This window comes from Bison bison, unplaced genomic scaffold (assembly GCF_000754665.1).
Source record: "Bison bison bison isolate TAMUID 2011002044 unplaced genomic scaffold, Bison_UMD1.0 scf7180017864238, whole genome shotgun sequence".
Lineage (NCBI taxonomy): Eukaryota > Metazoa > Chordata > Mammalia > Artiodactyla > Bovidae > Bison > Bison bison.
In genome coordinates, this window is record NW_011494810.1 from 2456628 (window position 1) to 2468677 (window position 12050).

Below are 12050 nucleotides of genomic sequence, written 5' to 3' on the forward strand. Positions count from 1 at the left end.
GAGAATTCTGATGCCCACATGGCTGGTCTGCATCTGCCTCTGCCATGACCTAACTTGCAGCATCACCAGTGTGCATTTCTGCCCAGCCACATTTCCTGGTTCAGAAGCAGAGCAGAGAAATGGCTCTAATACATGTGTACGGCCCTGGGCAAATCATGGAGGTGTCCAGACAAGACTGAGCAGGTGTTCCCAACAGGAGCTCCCACCCTACTCCACAGGCGGCTCCAAACCCACAACTGGTGGCCAGGCTGCCTTGGTCTTGGAGGATACTGCCAGCTGAGCCTGCCTCTTCAGCACAGGCGGAGTCAGACCCATACCCTAGTGGAGACCCAAGGCTTCTTCCCCTCAGGCCTCATCCCATTGAGGAAACTCGTGGGGCCCAAAGGCCACCAGAGCTTGGAGAGGTTACCCCAAGATCAGTCCTGAGGCCCTTAGGCCTTGGTGAAAGGGCAGCCTCCACCAGCCCCACTTCCAACCCCTTCCCACTTCCAGCAGGGCCAGGGAAACAAGGAGATCCCTGGACCACCAGGGCCAAGAAAGAGGCAGGCAGGGGCAGCTAGCCAGGTTTGTGCTCGGACTGTATTCACAGAGACATGTGGCAGCTTACATTGGACAAAATGAGTAATAAAAATCGGCCTTAAATATGGAAAAACTGGGGCCCTGTATCCCACACTACCATTAACACTGGGACCAAGAGGGCCATCAGTCTGGGAAGGGCTGGGGTTGGGATGCAGGCACACAGCCTCAGCCTGCCCCCTTCTATCTCTCTCTCTCATTCATACACACACACACACACACACACACACACAGAGGGAGGGGCGGATTATTGCTGGGCACGTGTCTGTTTCGAGGGGAGTCTGGAATGTTTGAGGGTTGGTCAGTGACACCCCCACCCCTTCCCTTCCTATGACCTGGGCTGGGGTGTTCTGCAAGAGGTGACTCCAGGACAGGACACAGCACAGGGGACAAGGTGTCCCGGGAGCCGGAAGGCAGAGGCAGACCCGTCTGGGACAGCCTGGGCAGTGGAATGAGGGGTCCCAGGGGCAGCCCAGTCTCTGGTCACACTTTGGCACAGGCCTAGGGGACCCAGCGGTCCCAGATCCACCTCTGACAGGTGCTGAGAATGGACAGTATTGGGCCCCAGAGGCGGCGGCCTAAACCCAGGGCAGCAGCGGCAGGCACGAGTCTCACTCAGAGGTCGGCGGTGGCAAGCACAGTGCTGAGGGCCCAGGGGCCTGGCCTGGCCCAGCTTTGCCTATCGAAGCTGGGCCTGAGGTGTCTGGAGTGTGCGGCAGCAGCCCCTCTGCTGGCTCCAGGGTGAGTCTTAAGAATGTTCTGGTTGCTATATACATTCATACAAAGACATAAATACAGAAAGCCCCGAGCTCCACAGACAAGAGCTGAAGGGACGCACCTTTGTCCCAGGGGACAGCCCAGGCCTTGACCACTCAGCCAGACCAGGGGCTCCGGGGCAGAGGGCACTGGGGACAGCTCCGGCTGTGTCTCCCAGGCCACAACTTGAGTGGACAATGGGGAAGACCACTGTGCAAAACTGTAAACAGCGTTCGCAGTAGCTGCTACCGCCAACCGCCCGGGGGGGCCCCAGGCTGGGGGCTAGAGGCGGGTGGGGAGCTCGAGGCGGGCGGGAAGCTCTTCCTCACTGTCGCTGCAGTTTCCACAGCAGTCCTGCAGGGCAGGGGAGACATGGAGGGAGAGAGGCAGAGCGCGCGCAGTTAGCCACCAGGGCCTTTGCCTGGCCCGGCCCTGCCAGGGCCGACCAGGAGCTGATCAGGGCTGTGCTCCAAGGAGGGGGTTCCCCACGAGGGGCCCAGAGCAGCAGCTCAGGCCAGACACGTGTGGACACCAGTGCAGAGGCTGCTGGCAACAGGCTGAAGTTAAGAGGGACCAGGTGAATCCCAGGCTCTGCCAGGGCCCTCTATTCTGGGGCTGGTGGATGCAGGGCACGGGGAGACAAGACGGCTAAGCAAGGCTCGCTGCTTGCAGGTGCCAGGTGCAGGGCACGGCAGGGGAGGGGAAGGAAGGACGGGTAGGGAGCGGGCACCAGACTTCTTTCGCCCACATCTTGCCTCTGCCATGGAAGGGCTGCCTGTGGCTCCCCGGGGCTGGGCAGCAAGGCCAACCCACGGGAAGCCCACACTGCTCACCTCTGGAAAGAGAAAAGAGGCCATGAGCCCAGCCAGGGGTGGGGGACAGGCGGGAATGAGGCCAGAGACCCTGGGCACCGCTGACACAACTGGAGGATGCCCATTCCCCCGCATACGGGCACCAGCTCTGCCTCCCACCCGCTGTCCCCAGGAGCTGGGCTGGGGGCCGAGGTAGGACACTGCTGGGGATTACCTGGCGACTGAAGAGTCTCTGCAGCAGTCCCTTTTTGGGGGGTGCTGGTGGCTGGCCCTTCCAGTCTAGGTCTGGGGGAACTGAGCCATCCAGCCCGAAGACGTTCAGCTCCTGGAAGCACTCGGTCTCCACCATCTGCCACAGAACAGGCAGCTGTGAGCGCTGCCCCTGAGGTCACCCCCAACCCTGAGACCCCCCCACCAGCCACCGGCCGGGCAGGTCCCCACCTCGTTCTGCCAAGGGATGGGCACACTGCCTGTGGCAAATTTCTGGTAGAAGTCCTGGTCAGTGGGCTCTAGCTCCACACCCTTAACTGTTGAGAACTGTTCAATGTCCAGAACATCTTTGCAGTAAATGGCCTGGGGCTGGGGGAACATAGACAGTGGTCAGACAGGAAGACCCCACAGGAGACCAACTACAGATCATCATACCAAGTGAAGTAAGTCATACAAACACAAATATAGTGACATCACATGTGGAATCTAGAAAAATAGATTCAAATGAACTTAATTTACAAAACAGAAACAGACTCACAGACATTTAAGGGGAGAGGATAAATAAGGAGTTTGGGATTAGCAGATACATACGACTATATATTACACAAATAAACAACACAGTCATACTATATAGTGTGAGGAGCTATGTTCAATACCTTGTAATAAACTACAATGGAAAGAATCTGAAAAAAGTATGTATACACATGTACATAAACACATACATATATCTTATCTGAATCACCTTGCTGTACAGCAGAAACTAACACACAACACTATAAATCAACTTTACTTCGAATACAAAAGTGCCCCATGCACTTCCTGAGCGTGACAATACCTTCTGAGGCCCAAGTTTCCCTCTAAACTGGGGATCACCCCTCACTGCTCATGGACTGTTGAGGCTGCATAGCTGACCCATGACAGTCCATCAGTCTCCACAGTGCCATATGGAATCAGTAATAGGCAGCCCCCACCCCTGCCTGTACACAGCTGTCTGGGGGCAACTGGTAAAGGGAGAGCAGGCTGAATCTCAGCCCCTTCAGCTGGATACCCCATGCAGGGCTTGGAGCTGATGGGTCCCTCTGTCCTGGGATGTCCAATGGCACACTCCATCTCCTTCTGCTTCACAGCCAACAGTCCCTGTGCCCCCAGCCCCCTGCCAGGAGCCCACCTCACTCCAGAAGGCCACTTCTTTTTTCATCTTTGCATTGTTTTCTAAATCATACTGTTAAGGATGTCAAAACATCATCATGTAAAATCATACAGCTGCTTTTCAGAAAAGTCAGCAGTTCTCCCAAAGGTTAAACATGTTACCATATGAGCCAGTGTTCAATTCCTAGGTATATGTCCCAGAGAAATGAAAACATATGTCCCCACAAGAACTTCTATGTTAATGTTCAAATAGCATTATTCATCACAGCCCCATAACAAAAACAACCCTAATGCCCATTGATGGATGAATAAATACACAGAAGGTGCAATATTCATAGAATGGAATATTATTCAGCCATACAAAAGGAATGCAGGACCAGTAAGAACTACAACATGGGTGATCTGGAAAACATGCAAACTGCAAGAAGCCAGTCACAAAGCACCACATATTATACAATCCCGTTAACATGAAATGTCCAGAACAGGCAAATGTAGAGAGACATACAGCAGATTAGTGGCTGCCAAGGGGAAGGGGAATGAGGAATGACTGCTAATGAGTAGGGGGTGTTTGGAGGGGAGGGGTGATGAAAATGTTCTAAAATTGATTTTGGTGATGGTTGCATCTTTATGCTAAAAGTCACTTAATTATATGCTTAAAAGAAGTGAGTTGCATGGTATGTGAATTCAATAAAGCGGCTAAAAACTGTATCCCCATCAAGCACACTTCTCATCTGCTTCTAAAAAAGTTAAACTCCAGGGCACTGATTTTCAAGAGTAACTGAGATGATGTGCAGGGAAGCTGGAGTAAAGCTGAGTGGGACAGCCAGCTCTAAGGCAGGCTGCAGAAGTCAGGCTTGCAGTTCAACTGCTGATGGCAAGGCCCACACCTCTGGGCGCTGGTGAGCCCCACCTACAAGACGCAGTCCTACGGAGGCAGGGGCCTCCCACTCCCACTTCCCAGCTCTATGGCCCCACCACCTGTCTCCACCCCTCAACACTCCTGCTCCACATTCCCTCTTTCCCTGCCCACACTGGCCTCCACTGCTGCTCCACCTCTCAAGGTTGGTCCCTGGACTAGGACCTCGATGCCTGGCTGCTCCTTCTCCCTGGAACGCTAATGGCCCAAATCCTGGCACAACTCTCTCCTTCACATATTTTAGGTTTCTACTGATACATATCCAACAGCTACTCAGAGGCCATCCTGTCTAAAAATACCCCCACCCCTCCACCACGCCTTTTTCACTTACTGGCTTATTTTTCTATGTCTTCCCACTAGACCATGAAGGTAGGACTAGGTCCTACTGACTCTGTGACTTCTGAGATCTGGCACATACTGGCATTCAGATACTTTGTTGAATGTGTAAACAATCACATGCATGATTGACAGCCACCAATCTGGCCTGCCCATCATCACCTTCCTTCTTCCCCTGTGTTCCTGTGTTCCTGGTGAACTGTCAATCACAGGACTCAGTCCTCTTACATGTGAGGTGAGGGCAAGCACATGACCTAATCTTGGCCAATCAGAAGCTTCCCTGACTTTATACTGAGAAGCTTGAATTCAGTGGGAGAACAGTCAACAGGTGACAAGCAGTGACAAGAGGTGGAGTCCTGGCCACACAGTGTGAACCACTGACGCTGGTCCTACTCTGGGACTTTCTGGCTAAATGAACCAAAAAGCCCCACGTTGGGCCTAAGTTTGAGCTGGACTTCTCCCACTGAGAATCTGATGACTCCAGGATGTTTCTGATAGCAGATGCCTGACCCACTGAGAAGCTCAGTCAGTGAGTGAGATTCTGCAGAGGGGAGTGTTCTGCTCACAGATGGGAGGTCAGCGTTGCCAGGTGCAGGGGGCAGTGGATGTCTGGCCAGTCCAATGGCCCTTCCCCCTGCTGGCAAGGAATCTTGGTTTCCCTTTGGAAGACCAATCTTCCCCACTTGCGTGGCACGGGTGGACACGTGGTCCTGATGTGGCTGCTGAGGGGCATCCGAGTAATTAGGCAATGAGCAAAGAGGCACTCTCTGTCTACCAGGGTGGCTGAGTCATTAGAATGAAGGCCTGATACCCTGGGGACAGCTGCCCAAGAGGGAAGCCGGTAGTGGGGAGGAGGAGGAAGACAGAACTCCTACAGCACTGCTGGAGCCCCGGATCCAGTGTGCCAAAAGCCAGGCCTTTCATTTTTAGGAGCCTGGTGAATTGTTTGGTTGGTTAACCCACTTGGGTTTTCTAATGCTTGCACTGAGCAGGTCCCAATCAATGTTCCAAGAGCCCCCAGCTCTGCTTGGGCTTGGCCCTGCCTTCAGCAGGAGTGGGTGGCACTCACATCAGGCTTGAAGGGTGGTTCCAGCATGCCAGCTCCCAGCCGCTTGAAGTTCAGCTTCTTGAAGAGGGGGTGCTCCTTCACTTCTTGCGCGCCGCCCCCACCACACCCCAGGCGTTCGGAGGGGTCCTTGCAGAGAAGCTGCATCAGGGCAGTGGCGGTTAGGGTACCCTTGGGAGAGGTAACCCCAGCCCCAGCCCCGGCTGGTTGCGCCTCCTGCTGGCGGCCGTACCTGGGTGCAGAGTGAGCGGGCCTGTGGGGAGAAGTGCTCGGAGTACTCCTCAGGCACCTCCTTCACCAGCCGCTCCACTTCCTCCCGCTTGATCTTCTTTTTCCTCTGCTGGAAGGGTGACTGGCCTGCGATCATCTCATACAGGAGGCAGCCGAGTGCCCACCAGTCCGGGCTAAAGGTGTACCGTTCGTTTTTTACCACCTCTGGGGCTGGGAGGGACAGCAGGAATTAAGATTGGGCGGGAGGCAGAATTGAGCCCTGGGAATGCCCAGCTCGCATGTCAAGGCCAGGGATCAGTTCAAACACCCAGTGCAGCAGCCAGTGCCAGGCAGGCACCATCAGCAGCCTGGTGGGGACCACGGGGAGTAGGGGAGCTCACAGCCCACCAGGAGGAGCTGGTATGGCCCTGCAGGGTGGGCTGGGGGTCAGGGGTCAGGTCTTCTGATCTTTCAAGAGAAGTCAGAAATCATATTTTTAACGTGAAGCTGTCTGGGTTATCAAATGCTGGTGACTACTTCAAACTGTTTGAAAAACGATTTGATTTAAACACAGATGGAGGCCAAATTAGACCCAGCGTGGCTACCAGTTTGCAACCTCTAGCTTCAATGTCAAAGAGAGGAAAGAAGATGGCAACCCATTTGCTGGGTGTCGACTGCCTGCTAAAGCGGGCAGGTGGGGGGTTTTGCCTCTACTGCCTCCTTTCAGCTTCAAGGCAGCCCTGGGAGCAGGCTGCAGGCAGGGACAGTGAGGCTGAGAGAAGGAGAATGTCTGGCCCTTGGACACATAATAAGGAGACGGTGGAGCACACAGCTGGAGCTCTGTCTACTGTGTCACGTGCTCTCCAGGGGAATTTGGGGCCTCATCATGGCCCCTACCATAGATGGGCACTCCCACTCCTAGCATGGGCAGGTTGGGGCAGTGGAGGAACCAGGGCTATGGAAAACAGGTGTGAGGCCCTTGTCTTTCACTGGTAGCCACCTTCAGGCCCAGTTGGTAGGAGGGGCTCAATGACTATGCAAGTGAGTGAACGCTGCGGATTCAGTGTGTGGAGCCCTGGCTGAGTCTTGGTCTCCTAATCTATAAAAGAGGAACATCAGCTCTTTCTGTTCCGTGAGGTACAGGAGATTTCCCAACAGAAGTGGTGGGACTGGACACACGACAGCAAGAGGACCCAGGAGGCTGGTGGGTCAGGGGAAGGCAGACTCACCCATGTAGCCCACGGTGCCCACACGGCCTTTGATCGTCTGGCCTTCGGGTACGTGCACAGCCAGCCCCAGGTCAGAGATGCGGATGTGACCTGAATGTGGGTGGAGAAGCAGGGAGGCCCATTAGGCAGATGGGCACACCTCTCCCATCCTTCCCCTGCCCCTAGGGGCCCCTCACCCACCATGGTCATCTAGTAGGATGTTCTCTGGCTTTAGGTCCCTGTAAGGAGAGAATGGCAGAGTCAGATGCTGCTCAGCTGGCCATACAGCCAACGGGGCCACCCCCTCCTGGTGTGCTTAGTCGCTCAGTCATTTTTGACTCTTTGTGACCCCATGGACTGTAGCCCGCCAGGCTCCTCTGTCCATGGGATTCTCCAGGCAAGAATACTGGAGTGGGTTGCCATGCCCTCCTCCAGGGGATCTTCCCAACCCAGGGATTGAACCCAGGTCTCCCACATTGCAGGTGGATTCTTTACCAGATGAGCTACCAGGGAAGCCCAAAAGCATTACTAATAATAATAAGCAGAGCTCCCCACTGCCGTGTTCTGTGTACTTTCCAGCATTATCTCGTTCATTCTCTACAACAAGCTGCGAGGCAGGAATTAAAATCTTTGCTTCCCAGGGGAAAAAAATGGTGTTGTGAGCAGGGAGTTGACTGGCCAAGGCCACATAGGGATGACAGGGCCAGGATTCACACATGGGTTAACCAGACCCCAGAGCCTGGGTTCTGAGCCATGCTGAGCCTAGCAGCCTAGTGAGCGTGGGTGAGCGTGGAGCCCGAGCCAAGGTCCGACAGACTTGTGCCCGCCACAACAGTGCCAGCACACCAACATGCCTCTGCAGCCTTCACCCCAGCCTAGCCGCAGCCCCTGGCCGGGAGGGCCACGCCCCTGCACCTGTACACGATACGCTCCCGGTGCAGGTCCTCCAGGCCACAGCAGATCTCTGCTGCGTAGAAGACAGCCCGAGCCTCAGGGAAGCCAGCCTGGCCCATGTGGTAGATGTGGAACTTGAGGTCGCCTCCGTTCATCAGCGTCAGCACCAGGCACAGCGCCTCCTTGGTCTCATAGGCGTAGGCCAAGCTCACCTGTGACCAAGGGGACATGAGCCCTGAAGCAGAGGCCATGGGATGCCCGGTGGCGGGGCTAGCACCAGCCACCCAAAAACTATTCTTAGTGCCACTCCCTGGGGCCATCCTGCTTCCCAGGCCAGGCGTCAATATCCCAAACCTGCCCCTCCCAGGCATCTCTGAGGGCAGGAGAAGTAGCGGTGCCTGGAGGGGGCGGGTCAGGGAGGGAAGAGGTCTTAGTCCAGTGAGTGGGGAGGGCCGGTGTGGCCGTGGGGGAAAGGAGGGGTCTCCTGTCTGTACTTACTACAAACCTACTGTTCACTTTCTCCAGGATCTGCTTCTCGTTGAGTGCCATGGCTTCCCCTTTCCGCTTCTTGATCCGCTTCTTCTCCAGCTTCTTGCAGGCGTACATCTTGCCTGTGGCCCGCACCTGGCAGGCGCATACCTGGAGCCAGGATAGAGGGGGCAAGTGGGGATCAGCTGCGGCCTTCCTGAGGGTTATAGGCTCAGAGAGGCTAAGGGGATGGTCAGGTCCCCTGTACCCCACCTCTGCACTCTGCTGGGCTCTGGCCTGGCCACTCACCTCCCCAAAGCCGCCTTTGCCCAGGACTCGGTACTGCCTGAAGGTGTTTTTGGTCACTGGCTGCCTGTGGACAAGGGGTTGGGAAGCAAACACTAGCTGAGCAGGGGCCTGAGACCCATGAGAACCCCTTCAACCCGGCCCATCTGGGGCCAGCCTTCAAGGAGCTCACCTTTCCAGCCACTTCCACTGCAGAAAACGGTTGAAGTAGATGCTGTCGAGGTAGTCGGCAAAAGGGGCCATGCTCAGGTACTCATGGGTCAACCTGTCGAGAAGGCCCAGCCTCTGGTCAGCACCTGACACCCCCCATTCTCCCCTCGATGGGCCAGGCCCCCTGTTATGTGTATGCTCAGCCTGAAAGGCAGAATCCTTGGCCAACCCTCCTGCTAGCCCACCTGCGGGGGAGACGGATATCCGATGCTAAAGCCCAGGATGCTACCTGAGGGGAGGCAACCTGATCAGGGTCACAGAGCAGGGGCAAGGCTGGGGTGAGAGACTGAGTTTGCTCACCACCTGCTGCACTGTTCATAGCCCTCTGGGTCTGCAGAAGCCCCCTCCTCAGGACACAGTTCTCAGCCTGAGGGCAGGGAGAGGTTTACCGAGTAAGCTCCTGGAAGAGGTCTTTGCAGGGTCCTTCCTCCAGCCGCTGGGCACAGTTCGTCACCAGTTGCCGGGGGACCTCGGGGATGAGGTCAGGACCCTGGGGACAGGCCACAGACAGGTCAGGGCAAGACCTGCCCACCCCCAGGGCAGAGATCTCGGGCTTGTGCTGGGTGGCCAGGGGTACACAGCCTGCTTAGTGGCTGAATTTTCTGCAGCTCTCCTTGAGGCATGGTGAAGCAGAGCTGCTGGGCTCAGTGTCCTGGCCCACCCACCTGGACTCCTTGCCCATGGTGCCACCTGGTGAGCCTGGAGTAGCTCCAGGGGCACACTCTGCACAGGCAGTGGTCATTCCTCTCACCATCACTGAGCTCTGTCCACTACCCTAGTCCCTGCACCAGTGCTAACTCACCGTGTGGCTCAGAAAATTCTGCATGAGCCGCAGCCCACATGCCTTCCGCTTCTCATCAGGGGTCACTTCATACTCGGCCTGCGGGGGTGGGGGTGGAGGCAGAGAAGGCTTGGGGTTTGGATGGAGTAACAGGTGTGAGGAGACGGGACACACATGTGGCCCGGGACCTCTGCCCACCCTTGGTGTGGGGCTGGGCCGCACTCACCACCCCGTCCAGGAAGGCAATGCAGCGAGTCAGCTCAGGCCTCGTGGCGCAGAACTCTTGGAACAGCAGGCGCCCAATGGGCTGCCGCTCACACAGGCTGTGGTAGTCACGCTCTGCAGGCAGAGGTGGGAGCTGCTGGATTCCTGGATTTGGAGCCTGCCGGCAAGGCACTCCTGTCCACACCGCTAGGCCCGGAGCCCCCGCCAACAGCTTCCAGCCCTGCAGTATGGCAGCCACTGTCTCCTTTAGAACCCTTGCCACAGCACTGAGGCGACACCACTGTTACTGCCATCGTAGCCCTGGGACTCCAGGGCCCAGGGAGGCTGAGTGATTAGCCCCAAGATCACACAAGCAGGAGTGTGGCTCCAGAGCCGGGTCCTCACTTCCGGCTGCTGACTTCCAGTTCGCACTACTTGTACATACGTCATGGTTGGGGCTGGGTGTGGTCTGTGTGGTTCCGGCCCAGCTCTGGCCCAGCCCACACCTGCTGCCTGCCTGGCGAAAGTGTGGGAGGAAGCTGTGGCTTCCGGTGAGTTCGAGGCTAAGCCTCCTTCCCAGCGGTGGAAGCAGCCATGGTGTACTCCTGGCCCACGTGCAGGCCAGAGGGGGTTTGGGCCCTGCTGGTCAAGGCTTTGTTGGGCACCCCCAGGGCCAGGCTGGGTAGGGCTGCGCACAGGCCTGGGTTCCACCACCCCAGACAGTCAGTGTGTGACCTGACTCCAGCCCCCCCTGCACATTCTGCTCTGTCCTCCGAGCCCTGCTCACCCGAGGCCTGGTCCTCCCTTCTGCAGCTTCCCTCAGACCGCCCCCAAATCTGACGCGGGGCTCCTCCCCACGCCTACCCCCACCGCCCGCTGCTGTCCTGTGCTGTCTGCCCTCCACCCCGCCTGGACCCAGGAACTGAAACTCAGCTGGGTGGTGCAGCCTCCATCTCTCTGCTCCCCGAAACCCCCACAACCCTCTGGCCCAAGGCAAGGTCTCAGGGGAGGCTCCCCTGGCACACCAGGACTCTCTCGCCTCTGCACCCCACCCCACCCCGCGGTCTCAACCAAGGCCTCACCGAGGCTGAGCCGTAGCTCTTCACACTGGCTGATATGGGGGAACTGTAGCATCTGCCGCCATTTCTTGCTTTTGCCTTTACGATTCCCGCCACCACCTGTGGAAGCAAACAGGCGCTATTTCTTGATTCCTGCCATTGTCATCCTCCTTGCTACCCTCAGTGTGGTCCAGAGGCCTTCAGGGTCCAGCCTAGGCCCAGTCCACTCTGAGAGGCCCCTTGGGCCTTCCTTCTGCATGCAACATGCTCTTGCTGGGTTTCAGGACACACATGGACCCCAGGCCCTCCTGCTAGGGGCTCCTAGGCTGGAAGAGCCAAGAAGGGATGGAAGAACCAAGAAGGGCATGAGGCCAGGCCATGGGCGGGTGGGGGTGGGAGGTGGGGTTTCCAGTTAGCTTCAGCAAGGCTCAGCTGCTTCCAACCAGGTAGGAGTTTCTCTCCCAAGTGAAGATAAGGACACGATAGTGGGGGAAACTGTGTTAAGTCCAGGCCCAGAAGGGAGACATCCTGGGACGTGTGGGACATGCCTGAGAGATGGCAGAGGGCAGCTGAGTCACCAGGGAGGCTCCAGGCCCCTATGACGGGACACTGCATCAGATGCGAAAGAAGTGGTGGCAGGAGGCCTGGTACCTCATTTTACCTAGCTGATCCCTCATCTGTAGCTGCTGGGCAGCAGCTCAAATGCCTACAGAATCAGACAGGTGCGGTAAATATGGACCAGATGGGAGACAACAGGGAGCGGTGGGGAGTGTGGGAACCGGACCCCTCAAACGGAGACAGCTGCAGCACAACCGCAGCTGACTGCTTGACTCTGACTAGGCAGGAATGCCAGCTCGGTGTGGCCAACTCTTCAGACTTTTCAAAGTCAG

General features: G+C 56.8%; 1 protein-coding gene across 3 annotated transcripts in view; it reads right to left on the bottom strand.

The window, feature by feature from the left end:
- Positions 1-559: 559 nt before the first annotated feature.
- GRK6 (G protein-coupled receptor kinase 6) overlaps positions 560-12050 on the bottom strand; it is a 15066-nt gene continuing 3575 nt past the window's right edge. The window contains exons 2-16 of one of the 3 annotated variants that reach the window (XM_010846551.1): positions 11185-11280; positions 10125-10237; positions 9920-9997; positions 9507-9607; positions 9080-9172; positions 8911-8974; positions 8632-8772; positions 8155-8345; positions 7441-7478; positions 7261-7350; positions 6054-6262; positions 5825-5962; positions 2586-2723; positions 2359-2493; positions 560-1688 (exon numbers count right to left, since the gene is read on the bottom strand). In XM_010846551.1, the coding sequence (XP_010844853.1) occupies positions 1578-1688; positions 2359-2493; positions 2586-2723; positions 5825-5962; positions 6054-6262; positions 7261-7350; positions 7441-7478; positions 8155-8345; positions 8632-8772; positions 8911-8974; positions 9080-9172; positions 9507-9607; positions 9920-9997; positions 10125-10237; positions 11185-11236 (1692 nt within the window). In that variant the 5' untranslated portion in view covers positions 11237-11280 and the 3' untranslated portion in view covers positions 560-1577. Of the gene's footprint in view, positions 2168-2358; positions 2494-2585; positions 2724-5824; positions 5963-6053; positions 6263-7260; positions 7351-7440; positions 7479-8154; positions 8346-8631; positions 8773-8910; positions 8975-9079; positions 9173-9506; positions 9608-9919; positions 9998-10124; positions 10238-11184; positions 12045-12050 lie in introns of those variants that run through there. The other 2 variants (XM_010846552.1, XM_010846553.1) reach the window with 2 other exon arrangements.